Source organism: Nothobranchius furzeri, chromosome 6 (genome assembly GCF_043380555.1).
Source record: "Nothobranchius furzeri strain GRZ-AD chromosome 6, NfurGRZ-RIMD1, whole genome shotgun sequence".
In the NCBI taxonomy this organism is placed as follows: domain Eukaryota; kingdom Metazoa; phylum Chordata; class Actinopteri; order Cyprinodontiformes; family Nothobranchiidae; genus Nothobranchius; species Nothobranchius furzeri.
Window position 1 is genome coordinate 75,858,840 of NC_091746.1, and position 20,654 is coordinate 75,879,493.

The 20,654-nt window shown below is 46.9% G+C and overlaps 1 protein-coding gene and 1 long non-coding RNA gene across 5 annotated transcripts in view; one reads left to right on the top strand and one right to left on the bottom strand.

Moving 5' to 3' along the window:
* Positions 1–20,654, top strand: part of LOC107375150 (M-phase phosphoprotein 9) — a 95,187-nt gene that overhangs the window by 13,330 nt on the left and 61,203 nt on the right. For 2 of the 4 annotated variants that reach the window (XM_070552573.1, XM_070552576.1), the window contains 8 exons: positions 202–291; positions 388–893; positions 1,249–1,414; positions 1,529–1,583; positions 2,025–2,128; positions 12,564–12,665; positions 14,878–15,341; positions 16,700–16,849. In XM_070552573.1, the coding sequence (XP_070408674.1) occupies positions 202–291; positions 388–893; positions 1,249–1,414; positions 1,529–1,583; positions 2,025–2,128; positions 12,564–12,665; positions 14,878–15,341; positions 16,700–16,849 (1,637 nt within the window). The remainder of the gene's footprint in view (positions 1–201; positions 292–387; positions 894–1,248; positions 1,415–1,528; positions 1,584–2,024; positions 2,129–12,563; positions 12,666–14,877; positions 15,342–16,699; positions 16,850–20,654) is intronic. The other 2 variants (XM_070552574.1, XM_070552575.1) reach the window with 2 other exon arrangements.
* LOC129164466 (uncharacterized) lies at positions 19,278–19,955 on the bottom strand. Its single transcript, XR_011520918.1, has 4 exons — positions 19,817–19,955; positions 19,621–19,739; positions 19,476–19,545; positions 19,278–19,357 (listed from the first exon to the last, which is right to left on the bottom strand). It is a non-coding gene; the product is annotated as an uncharacterized lncRNA (long non-coding RNA).

A 20,654-nucleotide genomic window follows, 5' to 3' on the forward strand; every position in this document is an offset into this window, starting at 1 on the left:
AGATTAGCGGTAAAAATGACACATTCCCTCTTTAAAACCTTTAGAATCAGCAGAAATCCTCGCGTCCACCTTATAAAAATCATCTGTAATTCAGATTTGTAAATATTTACAGCTACTGATAATGAAATGGTTCAACATTCCGGTTTCAACAGTTTCACTATGTAACGAAGGCATACAACATTGTTTTTGTTTCTGCAACAGGGTCGATGGTTGCATCTGTTCCAGCTGGTTGAAAAGCAATACCAAGAGCAAATACTCGCTCAGCAAGAACAATATCAGTGCCAAATACAGGTAAACCTGCACTCGTCAAAATAAAATATTAAATATTAGTTTTACCAGTTCTATCATATATATTAAACTGTGTGTATGTGTGTGTTTTCTACCTAGTTGATTCAGGATGAAATTAAGGCCCTTGTCCAGCTCCAGAACCGCCAAACCAGTGTCCACCAACAAACAGAGTTCTCACCGACTCTAGTGACCAAAAGCACCACAAACACGAAGGACTACGTTTTTCCAGTCATTCCCAGCGACTGCACAGTTCTCATAAATGAGCCCAATGACAACAACAGCTTGGCAGCTCCTTTTCATAGTGCTTTCAGCACCCCCTCACCTCCACATACCACATCAGAGACCCACAACCAGGGCGAGGAGCAGACAATCACAATGCTCAGCAGTGGATATGGAACCTTGTGTACTTGGAAAACCGGTCTAGAACCTGATGAGTCTCCTGAAGATTTAGTACCGGATCAAGGAGTGCAGAGGCATCAGTGGGACAGAAATCTCCAGAAAGAGATGGAGACAACAGTGATTGGTCACCAGCTGGATTATCACAATGAAACAACAGTTGGAGTGAAGGAAACTAAGCCCGTGGTGTACCAGCAGACAGCTGCTGGGTATGTTTCAGCTCCTGCTTTTATTAGGGAGGAAACAAATGAAAATTTAGGCTAGGTTGTTTTTCAACTTAGTGGGTGTTTCTGTTACAAGTAGTTATGTGCTGTGGAAAACAAACTAAAAGGTGTCTGAGCAAGTGGTAAAAGTCCAGTCAAAGATAAGGAGTAGCTTCAAAGGCTTCACTGAGTTCATGAAATCACAAAATAAAACTGTTATTATTGATGGTATTAAATTGTGGCAGTAAAGGCTGCCTGATTCTGACATTTGATAAATTTTTACCAGCTAGTCTATCCCAGCTTGGATTGCCGGGTCCTATATTTTCCCACCACTTTTCACACTGAGCGGTTTTGTCTGCAGAAGCAATCAGCAGCTGACGTCTTGGGCCAAGAGGCAGAAACTCAGACCCAAGAAGACCAAAGCAGAACAAGCTTCACCACAAATCTCTAACTACCCGGAGCAGTCTCGCGGTCCCAGGGAACCCAGCGAACAAACTCCACTGGGGACTACAGACTTCCACAGCCAGGTAACAACTCCCCACCGACTCTGGTCAAAATTCAATCTTGGCCGTTCTTGATGTGCTTGTACAGATGTTGTTCCCGCCATTTATTCTCATTCTTGTACCTGCATCGTCTTTCAGCACCGACCTGATGGGCCGCTGGGGAGGAGTGATAGTCTGACGTCCGAAGCATCAGGTAACATTTCTCTCACAAACAAAACTCTGAATAATTTAGTAAAATAGGGCGTTTTATTATAACACAAATTTAAATGAACACATGTTAAATGTTGAGCTGATAAAAGAGGTCAAAGTCTCAACTGAACTCAAGCAAAAATGTGAGCAAACATAACTGACCCAAAGGGAAATGACACACAAGGGTGTATGTAATGGCTGATCAGACCAACAGAAACAATCGAAGTAACCAAACACAATAAAACACAGATTTTTTATTTTGCCAAAAAAATTATCAACTCCATTTATCTACGACTCCAAGTAGAAAAGAGAAGTAAAGAAACCAGATTTTTACGTGTAGAATCGGCACAGATTCTCAGTTTGAAGAAGCAGAGATTAGTTCAGACAGAACTAATCAAAGCCATTTATTTCATAATCTAATGACAGAAAGTCTTTTCTGTAACAGGCCTCACCTACTGGCGGCTGAATGAGTGTGAACTTTACTGGCCTCTACCAGACAGCTTTGACAGCAGCGCTTACCTTCTTCTGCAAGAGGCATCCACGCATCTTGTGAGTGTTGAAATACAGAGGAGATGTTTTATTGTCTGCATTAGAGCCCTGCACTGAAGCCCTAGGCCCTCGGGCCGGGCTTCGGGCCAATGACTGTGTAATTACCACAGGCCGGGCCGGGCTCCTTTATTTTTAATCGAATTCATTAAAAAAAATTGAAACACTAAGTCACTCAAGAAAAGATTCCCATCTGAACATCTGAGCTGGACTGCTCAGCGCAGCTCGCTGTCAGCGTGTACTACATAAGGTCCACAGCAAGCTGAAGATGTGGAGAGGGGCTTGGAGCGCGTCGCAGGACCAGAGAGCATGCGGGAAGATTCCTTCCACTGAAGCGAGTGTTTTCCAAACCCGGTCTCTCAGAGAGACTTGTCACTTAGAAAATGTTCCCTGATGATGAAACTTTGGCTGAATAGCGCTTGTTCCTGTCTCCAATGTGGCGACACATCCAGGAGCCGTCTGAGGAGAATCCCAGAATCTCACATCCTCTTCAGCTCAGAAAACGCCTATATGATTACGCACAAGCGTGGCGCGTCAACCCGGTCTCACAGTAAGACTGGATTGGAACTGTTCAGGTTTACGCAGAAAATCTTTACATTTAGAATTAGCTTACAGATGTAAAATTAATGCAGTCAAATATGAAGCTTTTTATTTAAATATCCATTCATTATTTTACAAGCACAGAGAGCCGCATCAGATGGATGGAAGAGCCGCATGCGGCTCCAGAGCCGCGGGTTGCCGACCCCTGACTGAAACGCAGCAGTAGAGCCCTGCGCGGGACTGTTTTCCTCATCCTGCTCCTGCTGAATTTCTGACAATTACCGCCCGCAACCGCAACGTGTGTGTAACGCCGGGGACACACCGGCCGCGGAAGCACCGCGAAGCGCCGAGAAGCGAATCGCTCACGAAATTCGGCCGCTGCTCGCCGCTCCTCAGTTCAGATCAGACGCGCCCCAGTCGAAGCGCGCCTCGGCTCATCTGTAGTTTTTCTTTTAAACACATGGTGTCCTCCATTTCCTCTCTGCCTTTTATCAGCTCTTTTCCTCTACGTTTGAGTGTTTGTGCGCGCGCACCCGCGTACGTGTGTGTGTGAAATAATATTATAAATAAATATTTTCCTTGAACGTGGACACACCTTGTGTGTGTGTGTGTGTGTGTGTGTGTGCGTGTGCGTGTGCGTGTGCGTGTGAGTGTGAGTGTGTGTGTGAGAGAGAACCTATGTTTCTGCCAGATGAATCTCTTGGAACCCGCTCCAATTCTGCAGCTGTATCCTAGCAGTTTCTTCCTAAATGGGTACGTAGATAACCATGTTTTTCGGGGGGCGTACAGCTCCTTGTGTTTCTCAACTTCCATAATTAATTTAAAGTCATCCATCTTAACTGCTTGCCTCAGACTTTCTGCTTCTCTGTCCTGTTTGCTCCGTGAAAAGACACTCAAAATCACACCCCCCTTCACGCGGTCACACACGCACACAAGTTCGATGTGTGTGTGTTCGTGTGGTTTTTCTGCAGTGTCTGATTACGAACACATTTGATTGCGTAATTTTATTTTGAAATGCTTTATTTTGTTAACTTTACCGGCCTGCCTCTTATGTCTCGGTTTGACTTCCTGCCAGAATTGACGCGATTCACCCGCGGCTCGCGAAAAAAATAGAGCCGACGCCGAAATGATCGCTGCACGGCGCGAGCTGGAGCGCCGGCGCGAGGCGATTCGCGGCGCTTCGGCGGCCTATGTGGTCTATAGAATAGCTTAACAAGGGCGCCGAATGAAGGCAGTCCCATTTTCGCGGCGCTTCCGCGGCCAGTGTGTCCCCGGCGTTACACTCCCTCCCGCACCTGCAGCGTGCATGTCTACTCCCGCCCGCAACCGCAAAACTCGGAGAAATTATTACCTCACAATAAAAGAGATGTATCGAGTTTGCGTCCTCTCTGGTCCTGGAGAAAACCTGTCACAACCCGCGGCTCTTCCATCCATCTGATGCGGCTCTCTGTGCTTGTAAAATAATGAATGGATATTTAAATAAAATGCTTTATATTTTACTGAATTAATTTTATATCTGTAAGTCAATTCTATGTAAAGATTGTCTGCGTAAACCTGAACAGACCCAACCCGGTCTTACTGTGAGACCGGGTTGACAGGTCACGCTTGTGCGTAATCATGTGCTCTGTCTGAGCTGAAGAGGATGTGAGATTCTGGTTCTCTTTCTTAACATTTGTTTCGATGTCTCACTATGGGATATCCCCCTCCGCGGATTCCTCAGATGCACTTATCTCAATACGCCAATCCTGATTGGCCAGTGACCGTGACGTACGCGTCCCCTGCTACTATAAGTAGCAAGCGTCCCAACGCACGCACTATTCAATCACCTCTTCTCGCTTCGGTGGTTGCTTATCTCTAAGGTAAGTTAGCTCAACTGTTCACAGACGGAGCCAGCTAATATTCACTCTCCGTCGCCGAATGTTAACTTACTGTCCTTCTGTCCTGACCTTCACCATAGGCTCGGGGCATAACGAGCAGCTTCACACTCCAGTGCACCTGTTCGTTCTCTTGCTAAAACACCAGTTTGCCCACATGGAAGCCGCTCCTCCCACCAGAGGAGTCAACGGCGCAGGAGCTCGCCTCTGTACCTGTGGGTACAAAATCTCGAGCAAAGACCCGCACAAGGTCTGCTCGAGCTGCCTCGGGCTGGAACACGCCGACCTGGCATTGGAAGTCCCCGGGTCATGTGAGAGCTGTGCTTGCTTCAACCTGAAGAGACTTCGCCGGCGAATAGCGCGCCAAGCTATCCTGTCGGGGAAGGACCCTTGCCTGCCGGCCCCTGGGCCACCGCCTGGGGACGCCGGCGAACATGCCTTCCCGGAGCCGGAACTGTGTGCCGAACTCAGCTGGGGCTCACAGCTCGAACTGGCTGGTCTGAGCCACCCCGTCGAGGACGTGTTGGAGTTGGACTACGGAGACAACGAGGACACCTCGGAACTCCTCATTTCAGAGGAGGACGAGGATGACGACCAGGGTGTCCGCGGGGTTTTAAAAAGTATTAAAAAGTGATAAATAAAAATAGTCAAATTTAAGGCCATTAAAAGTGTTAAATTTGGTCTCAGAGGTATTATTTTTTCCAAATTAGGTATTATTTTTTTCAGACTATCAGATGTCGTATTCTGAACATCGACATAGAAATATATTCCGAATGAAATGTTTTGAACGATTATAAAAACAAAACAAGCCGATTATTTGCTCCTCCCACTTGCGCTGCCTTGAGTTGCAAATGAAGCGCTCCTCCCAGTGTTGCCAAGTTAACTTAGCGACTTTGACGCTATTTCTAACAGCTTCTCAGACCCGCTTCTTGACTTTTTAAATCTTAAAAGTACCTAGTGAACACCTCAGAAACATCTCTGGTAACCCTTAGCTACTTTCTGGATAACTGTCGTCAACATTTCCTGCAGGTTAGCTAAACACTCCGCCTGCACTCCGGACCGTTCTTCAGGACATTAGGAAAGGGAATGATGTAGTGATGTGTCAGTCGCTAAAGACAGCTCTCGGAGCCGGCTCCTTGTTGGAGTAACCAGAGTGAGTGACACACACACCGCACCTGCGGGCTCCTGAGCCGATAAAAACGGCTAAATGTGCGCGTGCGGCGCGCTAAACACACGTGCATCTTGCCCCTGATTGCTGTGAGACCGGGTTGGGGGTGGGGGGTGCAGCTGTGGTTGGGGCAATTATTACATTAACTGATGGACTTGTAAATAAATAGTTTATAAATAAGGTAGAAATAAGTTCCTCACGCTGATAAATAATAACTAATCTCTCTGAGGACATGGTGTTAGTGCACTCTCCTACAGCACCTTGACATGACTCAATAAATGCTATGCAACATTTAGTGAACAGCAATTTGCATGTATTTGTTATAAATGCCACTGTATAATTCTTGCTGTCAGTATTTGCAAGATATTGGTATTTGGGTCTGTACTGGTTAGACTTAAATGAGTTAAACCAAGGTCTATAGACCTTGGGTCATAAACTATGAGCTATAAGTATATTGGTCTTTTTATACTGGGAATCAGGAGTTATTTTAGTGATCATCTTGTTTCTTGTTTATTTTTGCCCTGAGTAGTTTTATGACTGAATAAAAATAAAAAAAATAAAAATCTACATAAAATTGAAAAATCGTCTTAAATAATCGAGATCTCAATTTCAGTCACAATAATCGTGATTATTGTTTTTGCCATAATCGAGCAGCCCTACTTTAGCATATCCGGTCACATAATGATGACGTCATATTCAGTGGTCGTTGTGCATCATTTCAGGCCTCGTGGTCAACTGTCTGAACCGCTGAACAGAAGTGCCTGGCTTATTTTCTAAGTAAAATAAATATGTGCAATACGTTGTCAACATCAGTGAGTCTCTAAGTCTATTCTTTTTGTATGTTATATATGTTAAAATGTGTAAATAGGTCGCTGATTAACACTTGCAATTTAGTGTTGTGATGGTTTTAAAAAAATTCTGAAGGTAGTAAAAAAAAGTATTAAAAAGTAGTAAATTTTACTTAAGGATTGCTGTATATACCCTGACGACGTTTTTCTCCCCATCGCTCAGGCCTCCATGCCTAGCTTTCCGCCCTCTCCCAGGGATGGAGCGGCTTCTCCGGCCGCCCACCTGGACATGCAGTCAGTCTGCCAACGCGCTGCGACCAGGCTCAACATCCCTTGGCCCACCGTGGTCACTTAAGCTGTCAGATCCCGCTACGAGGGAAAGAAGCTGCCTCAGGCCACAAGGGTGGCAAAGCCCCTCCTTCCCGCCTTCCCGGAGCTTCTCCAAGAAGTGAGGTCCTCCTGGGACAAACACCCTTTCAGCTCCAGGTCTCCTGTCCAAGGAGCCTCCTCGCTGGACTTCGAGGGGATGGAGAAGGCTGGCATGCTTCGCATGCCGCCGATGGAACCGCTGGTTGCAGCCCACCTGCACCCACGGCTCTCGGCAACTTCCTCCAGGCCTCCCGCTCTCCCTGCAAAGGCGGACCGCTTCCAGTCGGCGCTGAACGAGAGGGCGTACAAGACTGCCGCCATCTCGGTCCGAGCTTTGAATGTCTCCTCCATGCTCTCGGCGTACCTAGCCGAGCTCTGTGAGGACATGAATACGAAGCTGGACCCGGAGGTGTGGGAGGAAATCACCGTACTGACCGACATCTGCCTGCGCGTGCAGCGCTGCGCGGTCCAGGCTACGGCTAAAGCTATGGGGCGATGGTGGCACAGGAGTTAAGTGCTCGCCTCGCAATCGGAAGGTCGCAGGTTCGAGACCCGCTCAGTCTGTCGCCGTCGTTGTGTCCTTGGGCAAGACACTTAACCCACATTGCCTGCTGGTGGTGGTCGGAGGGACCGGTGGCGCCAGTGCTCGGCAGCCTCGCCTCTGTCAGTGCGCCCCAGGGCAGCTGTGGCTACATTGTGGCTCATCCCCACCAGTGTGTGAATGTGTGTGTGAATGGGTGAATGACTGATTGTGTTGTAAAGCGCCTTGGGGGGTTCCAGGACTCTAGAAGGCGCTATATCAAATACAGGCCATGATGGTGCTTCAAGATTGTGCACGATGGCTGAACCTCACCAACCTCTCTGATAGAGAGAAGGAGGACATTTTGGACATGCCAATCGTGCCTCAAGGCATTTTCGGCTCTGCCCTGGCATCAATGCAGCAACGGTGTGAGGCCAAAAAGAAGGAGGATGAAGCCCTTCATCTCTGCCTTCCCCGTAAGCCTTCACCGGCACTGCCGGCTCGGCCGAACCTTCCTCAGGCAGCTGCCAGAGCCCAGCCTCAGTTCCGGATCCCAAAGCGCCCGAAGCCTCAAGCTGTCCAACCAGCTCCTTCAGGCTCAGCGCCTCGACCAGTTTGGCCTCAGAGATCCGGCAACCAAGCCGCTCCGCCGTCGGGACAACCCACCCGACCCGGCGGTCAGCAGGTGAGGAAGAAGAAGAGGGCAGCCTGACGGAGTTCTTTCCCTCCCGACGCTGCAGCTGGCAGTTCGCCAGCTCCTCCTGTTCGATGTTGCCATGGTGCCTTCTCCCCCCCCCCCCCTCACGGAACCCCTCCGGCAGAGTCCCCGAAAGGTCCAGGGTGGGGCCAGGACGTGCAGCCGGCTGTGCCGGCTCAAAACACACGTCACAAGCACTCACACTGTTTTTTACAAACATGTCACGCTCAAGGAGCATTAAAAAGTTCGCTGCCGCATCCAGACAAAATGTCAAAGGCACAGCAAAAATCAATAAAAATGTCACCCATGAGCGGTTCCAGGCGGGGGCGGCCCCTGGCGGACTTACCCGCCAGCCACAGGTCGTCCCCGTACGCCAGGGCCGTCAAAGCACAAAGCCCCCGCGCATGCGCAGTGGCTACCACAAGCACCGCTACCCCACAACCTCTGGAGGGAGCTGCTGCTCCGTGTGTCACGGCTGTGTCACCGCTCTCCACTCACATGGAGGAATGGACAGCGGTTTCTGCTTCACGTTGGGTGCTGAGAACTATTTCGAGAGGTTACAGGCTCCAATTCGCTTCTGTTCCTCCTCGATTCTCTGGCGTAGTGTTCTCCCACGCCCAGGGGACGTCAGCTCACATCCTTCAGGGAGAAATCTCCTCCCTGCTAGAGGAGGGAGCGATATGCATTGTGCCTCCCGATCGGTCTCAGAGCGGTTTCTACCCCAGGTACTTCCTGGTCCCGAAACGGGGAGGGACTGGTATTCGCCCGATCCTGGATCTGAGGGCCCTGAACCGATGCCTCAGAAAGTACAGATTCAAAATGCTCACGCTCTCTTCCCTTTTGCGTCTGATTCACCAGAACGACTGGTTCACCTCAATCGACCTGAGGGACGCATACTTTCATATTCCCGTGTACCCTCCACACAGGAAATTTCTGAGGTTTGCCTTTCAGGGAGTGTGTTACGAATACACCGTGCTCCCATTCGGCCTCTCACTGAGCCCGAGGGTGTTTGTCAGGTGTACGGAGGCGGCGATCGCCCCTCTGAGAGGGAGGGGCATTCGGCTGGCCACGTATTTAGACGACTGGCTCCTGCTGGCACGGTCCAGAGAGGAGGCAGCGTCAAACACGCTGGTTGTGATCCATCACTTGTGTGGTCTGGGTTTCAGAATAAACTGGCAGAAAAGCGCTTTACTCCCCTCCCAGAAAATAACCTTTCTAGGTCTGAATCTGGACTCAGGGGTGTTCACGGCCCGTCTCTCGGCACCGCGCGTGAACGCGCTCTCGCGCTGCCTGGCGCGCTTCCGCCTACACAGTCCGGTGCGGTTTGCGTTTTGCCTCAGGCTTTTGGGTCTCATGGCGTCGGCTATTTCAGTGGTACCACTCGGCCGTCTACACATGAGAGATTTTCAACGCTGGGTGGCTTCTCTGGGTCTCTCTCCAGTGCGCCACAGAGCGCGCAGGGTGACGGTCTCTGCAGCGTGCGTCGCGGCGCGCTGCTGTTGGCGTCACCCCTCCCTCTTGGCACAGGGGGTGCCTTTGGGGTTGGTTCTCGTGAGGAAAGTGGTCACGACAGATGCGAGCCTGTCAGGTTGGGGGGGGGGGGGGGGGGGGGCTCCTGGAGGGTCGCTCTGTCAGGGGTGTGTGGAGCAGAGAGCTCTGGGGGACACACATGAATTATCTGGAACTCCTCGCGGTCTTTCTGGCCCTGAGGCGCTTCCTGCCTTTTCTCTCCGGCCATCATGTCCTAGTGAGAACAGACAACACCACGACTGTGGCTTATATAAACCGCCAGGGTGGGCTGCGCTCCATGCGGTTACACACGCTGGCACGCAGACTGATCCTATGGTGCAGCAGGCATCTCCTCTCAATCAGAGCCACTCACGTCCCGGGTGTTCTGAATCGGGGGGCGGATCTGTTGTCCAGAGGGACACCCCTGTACGGGGATTGGAGCCTGCATCCAGCAGTCTTGGAACAGATTTGGATCCGGTTCGGCACAGTCGTAGTGGATCTTTTTGCCTCCAAGGAGAATGCTCAGTGTCCACTGTTCTTCTCCCTGCGCGACCGAGACACTCCACTCGGCGTGGACGCGCTGGCGCACGACTGGCCACGGGGACTGCTTTACGCTTTTCCCCCAGTGGCCCTGATACCACCCACCTTGCTGAGGGTACGAACCCAGCGCCACACTCTCATTCTAGTGGCCCCATACTGGCCGGCCATGCATTGGGTGGCGGACATTTTCCAGCTCCTGGAGGGCCAACCTTGGAAACTGCCGCTTCGCAGGGACCTGGTGTCCCAAGCGGGAGGCTCGATCTTCCACCCTCATCCAGAACGGCTGGCCCTGTGGGCCTGGCCCCTGAGGGGTGCGGGCTAGTGTCAGCAGAGCTGCCCCAGGCAGTCATTCGAACCATTCAGAATGCTAGGGCCCCCTCCACTAGGTCCCTTTATGACTGTAAATGGAGGGTGTTTGAAGCCTGGTGTCAGGGCAGGGAGGTCTCACCCTTCCAATGCCCGGTGAACGTCATTCTGTCTTTCCTGCAGGACTTGTTGGATGGGAAGAAGGCTTTCTCCACCATTAAAGTGTACCTAGCAGCCATTTCCGCCCGACACTTGGGTTTTGGGAAGAAATTGGCAGGTCAACACCCCCTGGTGTGTAGCTTCATGAGGGGCGCGCGCAGGCTTCTCCCTGTGTCTCGACCCCTGGTGTCCTCATGGGATCTGTCCTTGGTGCTGTCGGCCCTCTCCGGGCCTCCATTTGAACCTATGGACGGCCTGGACCTTAAGATCCTGTCTCTTAAGGTGGTGCTACTCCTGGCTTTGGTATCTGCAAAGCGAGTTAGTGACTTACAGGCTCTCTGTGCACCCATCCTGCACCCAGTTTGCACCAGGTGACATGAAGGTGTCCTTGAAGCCCAACCCTGCCTTTGTGCCTAAGGTGGTGGGCTCCTTTTCTCCTATTATCCTCACAGCTTTCTACCCACCGCCCTTCTCCTCTCCTGAGGAGGAGCGGTTGCACAAGCTGTGTCCGATTCGCGCGCTCAAGGAGTATGTGAATCGGACGGAGAACCTTCGCAGGGGGGACCAGCTTTTTGTGTCATGGGGTGGGCCTCGTAAGGGGAAACCCGTCACAAAGCAGCGGCTTTCCCACTGGATTGTGGAGGCTATTTCTATGGCTTACTCCTGTCAGGGCATTCAGGCACCTGTAGGGCTCAGGGCCCATTCTACTAGGGGCCTGTCTGCTTCTTGGGCCCTTTTTCGGGGGCTGTCAATCCAGGAGACTTGTGCTGCAGCAAGTTGGGCTTCTCCACTTGCATTTGCACGCTTCTATAAGCTTGATGTTTCGGTCCCTGCGATGACTCACACGATTCTGAGTGTGGGGTCTTTGGCGGGCCAAGACGTACCCCTGTAGGTTGGTGATCGCTGGATAAGCTGTCTGGCAATACGGGAGTCTCCATATCCCATAGTGAGACATCGAAACGAATGTTAAGAAAGAGAACTTTAGGTTACTGTCGTAACCCCGGTTCTCTGAGTAACATGAGTGAGATGTCTCACCAGACAACCCTTCTTGCTGGGCGAAGCGAGAAGAGGTGTTTATCTTGAATAGTGCGTGCGTGGGGACGCTTGCTACTTATAGTAGCAGGTGACGCGTACGTCACGGTCACTGGCCAGTCAGGATTGGCGTATTGAGATAAGTGCTTCTGAGGAACCCGCGGAGGGGCGTATCCCATAGTGAGACATCTCACTCATGTTACTCAGAGAACCGGGGTTACGACAGTAACCTAAAGTTTTGTGGGTTCATTGAGAACATGGTTGTTGTTCAATAATAAAATTATTCCTCAAAAATACAACGTGCCTAATAATTCTGCACTCCCTGTAAATGTAAATTTATTTCAAATAACTGTTTGGCTGCTTGTTTAAAAGTTGTTAATAAAGAAAAAAGTTTCACAGCGACCAGCATCCCGGCATGCGTTGTGGTCGATGACGCAATACTCCTTTTCTTAATTCTGCAATTATTTGCACACTTGTGCACTACGCACTCGAAACCTACTGCGCACTTTCTCCAAGTGCACTTTGCTGAAGACCGCAGGGCGAGTATGGATTGGGCCATTATAGGCCCACTGACTGATTACAAGATTGTAGACACTTGTGATGCTAACTAGTGGACACCTTAAATAACATGTTTATTAACATTGTTTTCACTCTTTTCTGGGGTATCATCATTTTTGTCCAGACCTATTCCTTGAGGTTTTTTTTTTATTATAATTCTGTTGAAGCAAGTTTGAAAAACAATGTCTGACTTTGGTTAAATTTCACAAAATTTTTATTTATTATTACTTTGGTCAAATTCAAGCTATTTCTGTGACCATTGTGGGTTTTTCTTTCATTGATCGAAGGGTACAATCAATTTTGTCCACGTCTGTATATTAGGTTGATAGACTGTCTTTAGGATCAACCTGTTTCGATGTTCTCCTGTGTCTCTAACAGGAGCCACGGCTGTCTCTCAAAGAGCTCTATCACAAGCAAAAAGATTGTAAACGAATCGACTCAGAAGGATCAGTTATTTCTAGTCCTTTGTCGCCACAGCAGGTACAACACTCAACTTCCACATTATAAGTTTTTAGGGCAACATGTTAAAATTTTCCCAATTAATATTTGTTATGTGTGTGTGTGTGTGTGTGTCTATATATATATATATATATGTATATATATATATATATATATATAGACACACACACACACACACACACACACACACACACACACACACACACACACACACACACACACACATAACAAATATATATATATACCGTAAATCCTCTAATACAGGCCCGGGCCTGTATTTGACTCAAGCTCATCAAGCTCCAGGCCTTTTTTGGAAGGAGGGCCAGTATTAGAGGCAGGCCTCTTTCTATTTGAGCAAAATGAACTAATGGTTCGCTGGAGTTTTTGACAATTAAAATTGAGCCCACATTTTCTAAGTTAAACACATTTCTTTTAACAACGGTAGTTTCTGCTTCAGCCCTCTCCCCCCTCCCCCTGCGCAGCGGCCGCAAACTCACTGATGCGCCTGCAGCCTCTCAGAGTTCCTGCTGCTCTAAACATTAAAATAATTATTTCATTTTCTGTTCCTCACTTCTGATGACCTTCAATGGTGTCTGTTTGTTGCAACCAGCAGGTACAAAAACTAACTTGTTTTTATTTGACTATTTTTCTGTCCTGTCTGTTTATTATCTTCCTGCATCTCCTCTCAATCCTAAAGAGAAACTGCTACCTGGGTTCATATATATTCACCTTATGAGTTACCTTTGAACTGCAGTTCTAAAAGATCTCCCGACCGCAAAAACAGCGGAGTGCTCGCTGCTTGCCGGCCGCATCAGTGATCGGTGCGTCACCGGATGACAAGTTGATGCGCCCCGCTCCACAGCAAAACGCATCAGGCACAAATAAAAGACAGAAAACATCAAAGGAAATGAACCGACATGAACGATCGTGTGTTAAATAATTTGACAACACCTGATTGTTACTGTGGCCGTGCTCAGGAGGCAGATTACCGACCGCAAAAACAGCGGAGTGCTCCCTGCTTGGTGGCCGCGTGATCGGTGCGTCACTGGATGACAAGGTGATGCGCCGGGCGCTCCACAGCCAAACGCATCAGGCGCAAATAAAAGACAGAAAACATCAAAGGAAATGAACCGACATGAACGATCGCGTGTTAAATAATTTTTTGAGGTGGTGACACCTGATTGTTACTGTGGCCGTGCTCAGGAGGCAGATCTACAGACCACAAAAACAGCGGAGTGCTCCGTGCTTGGCGGGCGCATCAGTGATCGGTGCGTCACCGGAGGACAAGCTGATGTGCCCCGCTCCACAGCATGCAGCGAAACACATCAGGCGTAAATAAAAGACAGAAAACATTAAAGGAAATGAACCAACATGAACGATCGCGTGTTAAATGTGGCGACACCTGATTGTTACTGTGGCCATGCTCAGGAGGCAGATCTACCGACCGCAAAAACAGCGGAGTGCTCCGTGCTTGGCGGCCGCATCAGTGATCGGTGCGTCACCCGAGGACAAGGTGATGTGCCCCGCTCCACAGCAGCGAAACACATCAGGCGCAAATAAAAGACAGAAAACATTAAAGGAAATGAACCGACATGAACGATCGCGTGTCAGTACCGACGCTCTGGCACAGCCTCCTCTTCGTCTCTGCACGGTTAAAGTTACCCTCGCGGTCTGTCACTGGCAAATCAAAAGCGAGACGATGACACAACCCCCCCCCCCCCCCCCTGTACTTGCTTGTTACCACATTCCACCCGGCCACAATAAGAGACCGGCCTTTATTCACCTCCGCCAACTCCGACACCGGCCAAAATTGGAGACCCGGCCTTTAATTGAATACCGGCCTGTATTAGAGGATTTACGGTATATATATATATATATATATATATATATATATATATATATATATATATATGTATGTATATATATATATATATGTATGTATATATAGACACACACACACACACACACACACACACACATGCACACGCACGCACACACACACACACACACACACACACACACACACACACACACACACACTCACTCACTCACTCACTCACTCACTCACTCACTCACTCACTCACTCACTCACTCACTCACTCACTCACGCACATGTACGCACACGCACGCATATAGACACACATCTCGCCCAAGCCTGTGTCATGTTGTAGCAAAAGCAAATGATGTACTTTAGTCCCTTTCAGAGTCCTTGACCTCCATCTCTGTATTTCAGATGTTGACGCTGGATGCAACAACTCACACGCAGCACTCAGATCGAACATCTGGCTTCACTTCACCGTCTCACTTCAGCAGCCCTTCATTTCCTGCCCAGCACTACTCCAGAGCCATAAAATCCATAACCCCTGACAGCATGGTGGAGAGTAGTCCCAATCCTGGAGACACAGACTGCATCTCCGACACCTCCAGTGCTTCTGCTGCTGGACCTTCACCCACTAAAATGCAAAGCACATGGGGAAACATTTCTCAAGCAGAGCTGTCTACCTCCAGGGTTAGGAACCAGTCCTCCCACATGGGTAACCAGCAGCACAGAGCTAGCGCCCCCTTAGGCAGTGAAGAGGAATGCACCCACACCAGCACTTTGAAGCCCTGTTCTGCCCTTGGCGCTGTTCTGCGGCCTACAGCCAGTCCACACACTGGGAGAGCTTCACCACTTGAAGATCCAGTTGTCCTTTCTCTGTGAGTCCAACATGATGGGGCTACTTTCTTTTTTCATTATTTGATAAATAATTAGCAGTTAACCTGGTCCGTGACCATGAAATCAGATTTCATTTAGTCAGCTATCATCCTCAAAGTACACATAATAGGCCCCTTTTTCACAAGTCATGTGTCATGTGACCTACTTATGGTAAAACACATCAGAAACAGTGTCTGTAGAAAGAGAAATCAGAACAGTCCTTTCTTCTGAACACTGAAATCCCTAGATCACATGCAAACGGATTTCCAGCGTGTTTAATACATTTAGTGAAGAAAACTTGAAAGGGTGGTTCAAGTTCAAGTTTATTTAAAGCCCCTTCCTACCCCCAATCAACGGGGCCCAAGGTGCTGAACATAAAGAAAACACAATAAAACAGCTGTATAGTAAAATACAGAAATCAAACATTCATAAGAGTTAAAAAAACAATAAAACAGCAATGATGATGATGATCACAACATTAAAACATGAGTAGAAAACTAAGAAATAGATCTAATATAAACCTTAAGTGTAGCTTTAAAACTGGGCAGCGATGTGGGCTGAGTTGGTTCCAAAGCCGAGGAACCAGAACTGGCTTTGGCCGCGGAACCACCAGGAGGTCACTCGGACCTGAACGTAGTGGTCTTGCAGACGTAAGGTGTCAGCAGCGAGACTAAATATGGTGCGGCAGATCCTGACAAAGAGTCGAAAACAAAGACCAGGATCTTTGAAAGGGAACAACATTTCACCGGTAACCAGTCCAAAGCAGCTAGGATGCGAGTGACATGCTCTCACTTCCGTGCTCTATAAAGAAACCTGGCAACAGCATTCTGGACCAGCTGCAGTCGAGTCAGTAAGGACGGGCTCAAGCCAGCATACAGGGAGCTGCAGTAATCTAGTCTAGAGGTAATAAAAGCATGGGAGCAGGGTATCCGCGGGTCCTTAAAAAGTCTTAAAAAGTCTTAAATTTGGCTCCCTTAAACCAGCAGATACCCTGTGGGAGTGACCCAAAGAAATGCTATAAAACACAGAAATCCATCTGGGCTGGGATTGAAAGATAACGTCATGCAAGAAAGCATACGGACCCTTTTAAACCAAAGGCTGGAGAAAGAAAGACAAAGAATTTACATAAAATAAAAGCTAATACATTTGTACTGATTAAGTCACACATCATTCCCCTCTTTGTTTAAAAATAATAAAAACCTGTAGATATTTCTGCACAATCAGAAACTATGACCTCTAGCTTGGTAATAATTCCTCTATTATTTTGAATTTCACCTGAACACATGTGTCTGTGAGTTCAGAGCAATAATAAAGTGAATCCACTATATTTAATGTCATCTTCTCCTTTTCTTTTCTTCAGACTGCGGCAGAACCTCAGAGAGAAGCACACTCGACACGTAGCGGATCTGAAAGCTTACTACGAGGCTGAGATCCAAAACCTACGAGACAAACTCAAACTCAAGGATCTGCCTCAGGATTTAGAGAAGAGCAATCTCAAGCTGACACAAAGGTTTGCATTAGTTTTTATTTTCATTTCTGTTTCCTTTCCTTCAATTCAAATCAAGTTTATTTATATAGCGCCAAATCACGACAAGAGTTGTCTCAAGGAACTTCACATAATAAAACATTCAAATACAGGTCAGGTAGGTCATTACTTGCTCGTGAAATGAACAATTGCAGCACAATTTAAGGAGAAGAAGGAACAAATTGAGACGCACATCTTTTGTAGAAACTATTGCCCAGATTTAAAGACTTTAGTTGGTGTAAATGAAAATTAATGGGATTAAAAACTCTTAACTCATTCACTGCCATTGACGACTAAAGTCGTCATTGGCATGTTTTTACTGTGTGGGCGTCGGACGAGCCCCTGCGCTGAGAGAACAAACATCTCAGCCCTGAAGCCAATCTTCATCCGCATACGTCACACATCACGTGATCAGGAAGCAGAACATCACAGGAGATCGTTTTGGGCAGCTGCTGTAAAAAAAGTGAGGTGCGAACCGGAAAAGCTTCTGCCGATCACAATTCAACAACGGATAATGAAAGAACGGATAACGCTCAAAACGCGCGGATTCTTCCTGATGTAAGAGGTGAATCTCCGCTTTGTTTTGGTTGTTTTGGCATCGACATCATCCTAGCGCGCAACGTTCTGTCACTTAAAAAACCCAGAAAAAACTGTGAGAAATGCTGGCAGCAAATGAGTTAAATAAATTCTGGGAATGTTTATTTGCTCTAATTACATTCAGACTAGAGGTGTAATGGCACGCCAAACATTCTGGTTTGGTACGTACCTTGGTTTTTACATCACGGTTTGGTTTATTTTCAGTACATTTTCTTCTGTGTGAACGGGTACAAACATTCAAAATAAAACTATTTGCAGTAAATTCTCCAACAATATATTATCAGATGACATACATTTAAATAATATAAGGCTGTTTGAGTATTTATCTTTTTAGGAAACTGTAGCATCAAAACTTGTCTGTTCAGCTTTAACTGAAAACAGAAATAATTTTTATATTTAGGACATTAAAGCCCTAGTGTGTTATAATTTCATTGTTAACTATTAAATTCTGTGTAGCCATTCACAAACATGCCTTTTTTTCAATATTTCTCACCAGCGTCTGTTCTAGGTATCTATTAGGTAGAAATTTTACATTTTTATATACATTATTAAATATATACATTTATTACTCAACATATATTTAGCTAAGATTCAGAAAACAATACAAATGAAAAGAATGGAGCTGATCGCTGGATTGAAAGCTGGAAGTCGACATGTTCCTTTTTTGATCTGTGCGGGCTGCCGTAGATGCTATATCTCCTCTAAACTGCGTGGCGCTTAAAGAAGTGGTAATGCCCCCCTCAGAGTCTTACTCCACCCACGTATCAATTTTAAAAACTGCAACATTAGTAGGCGTTTCCTGGAGGACCGAGAGGGTGGAGCCGCGGCAGTGACGAAGACGATGGCTAACTAGATGATGCTAGCTCCCTTCACTCTGAGCAGTTATTAGAAGTGGAGGACGTTTCTCCCCCCCCCTTACCCAGACACTCGAGAAGAAAGGGACCAAGTCTATTTGGAGGAGACAAGCGGACCTGAGCCTTACTTTTTTGAGCTTGTGAGTTTCCTGAAACTACCGGAACCGACCCAACAGAACCAGCTCTGAATGGTAAGTAGCCGTTAGCCATAGCATTAGAGCTGCAGGGTTTGGCTCCACGGCCCTGGAGAGCTAGTATTCAGCATGTTTTAGAGGTTTATGTGCTTCAACACACCTGGTTTTAATCAGCAACAAATAGCTGAGCTGCTTAACAGCTCATCTAACCTGTTAACGCAGGAAAACCACTGAAACATGCTGGATTGCAGCTCTCCAGGAGCCCTGGGCTCAAGTTACAATCTGCTGCATAGAAAGTTATAAAACTACCCCATGAGAAAATTATTCTGTAATGTGTTCAGCCCACTAAAACTGCCCTGATTTCATTATTTACTGATACTAGCTGCTCTTGGTTGTAGGTCCTCTGGTGTCTGCAGCTGGTCTCCTCTGCTGGTGTCGTCAGGATCAGGAGCTTCCAGAAGAATGTGCCTTTCAATGCCTCTTTCCCCCTTATTTGTTATATTAATTAAATAAATCTCAATTGATATATTTCCTGTTTTTGTTCATGTCCATAAATACTTAAACATGCTTGAAATTAAAACGAGCTTTTAACAGTGAGGTGCTAGTTTAATTCATCACAATAGAGCTAGTTAAACATGCGACAATGTGATAATTCAATTAATGTAATTTATAAATATCCATTAAAATATCAAAACTGGAATTGAAATGAGATATTTGGCAGCACCAAAAACTTGTCAAACACAATATTTATTTTAATAATTGTAGGCAGACAGGAGACAGAGCTGATGGAGGTGCTCAGTCATCGAAGGATGGCTGAAGGCCAGGAACAGGAGATGTGGTGTTGTCTCTTCTCTCTCTATTCTGCCAGATGAGCTGATAGGTTACAGGTGTGTGAGGACATCCTCATGCTGTCATAACCAGATGACAGGAGTTATCAGGTGATCAGCCAGGCTAATGATGAGATGCAGAAAGTAAACTAATCCAGGACAGTGTACAGTAATAACAATAATCTGTGGTGTTGCTCACCTTATGTGCTCTTATAGAGTATTAACGTGTGCCTGCCTCATGGTGTAGAGTCCATATTTTGCTGACTGTCCTGCAATAATGCAAGTTATTTGTTAATTTACTTTTGATAGCAAAGAACAAAATATTTGATTTACATGTTGTTTACCAGATGAATCAGCTCACACGTCACCAAGTGTCACAGGGCCAGAATCAGTAGCCTCCTTCATGATGTCATGATGTAATCTAGCTCCAAGCTTGCAGCAGCAACACACGTGAAGCAATAAGCTATGAATCAAAAACATAGTTAATGTTCAAACTCAAAGGCTGTAATAAAGATTACATGATGATTAAAAACAACTCACCTTTACTACACCTGCAAGGCTTCATGTTAGTCTGGAACATTTGTAGCTGCAACGATCGGTCTGACAGCAGATTACTTGGGTTCATTTAACCTGGAAAAAAAAATATGTATATGTATGTGTGTGTGTGTGTGTGTGTGTGTGTGTGTGTATATATATATATATATATGTATATTTATGTATGTATATATATATATATATATATATATGTGTGTGTGTGTGTGTGTGTGTATATACAGTTGTGGTCAGAAGTTTACATACACTTGTATAAAATGTAATATAATGGCTCTACTGAGTGTCCCGTTATTTCTAAAACTCTGATTTTTCTCTGATAGAGTGATTGGAACAGATACTTCTTTGTCACAAAAAACATTCATGAAGTTTGGTTCTTTAATGTCTTTATTATGGGTTAACAGAGAAAAGTGATCACATTTGCTGGGTCACAAATATACATACAGCAGTGCTAATATTTGCTTACATGTCCCTTAGCCATTTTCACTTCAATTAGGCGCTTTTGGTAGCCATCCACAAGCTTCTGGCAAGCTTCTGGTTGAATCTTTGACCACTCCTCTTGACAGAATTGGTGGAGTTCAGTTAAATTTCATGGCTTTCTGACATGGACTTGTTTCTTCAGCACTGTCCACATGTTTTCAATGGGGTTTAAGTCAGGACTTTGGGAAGGCCATTCTAAAACCCTTATTCTAGCCTGATTTAGCCATTCCTTTACCACTTTTGATGTGTGTTTGGGGTCATTGTCCTGTTGGAACACCCAACTGCGCCCAAGACCCAACCTTCGTGCTGATGATTTTAGGTTATGTTGAAGAATGTGTAGGTAATCCTC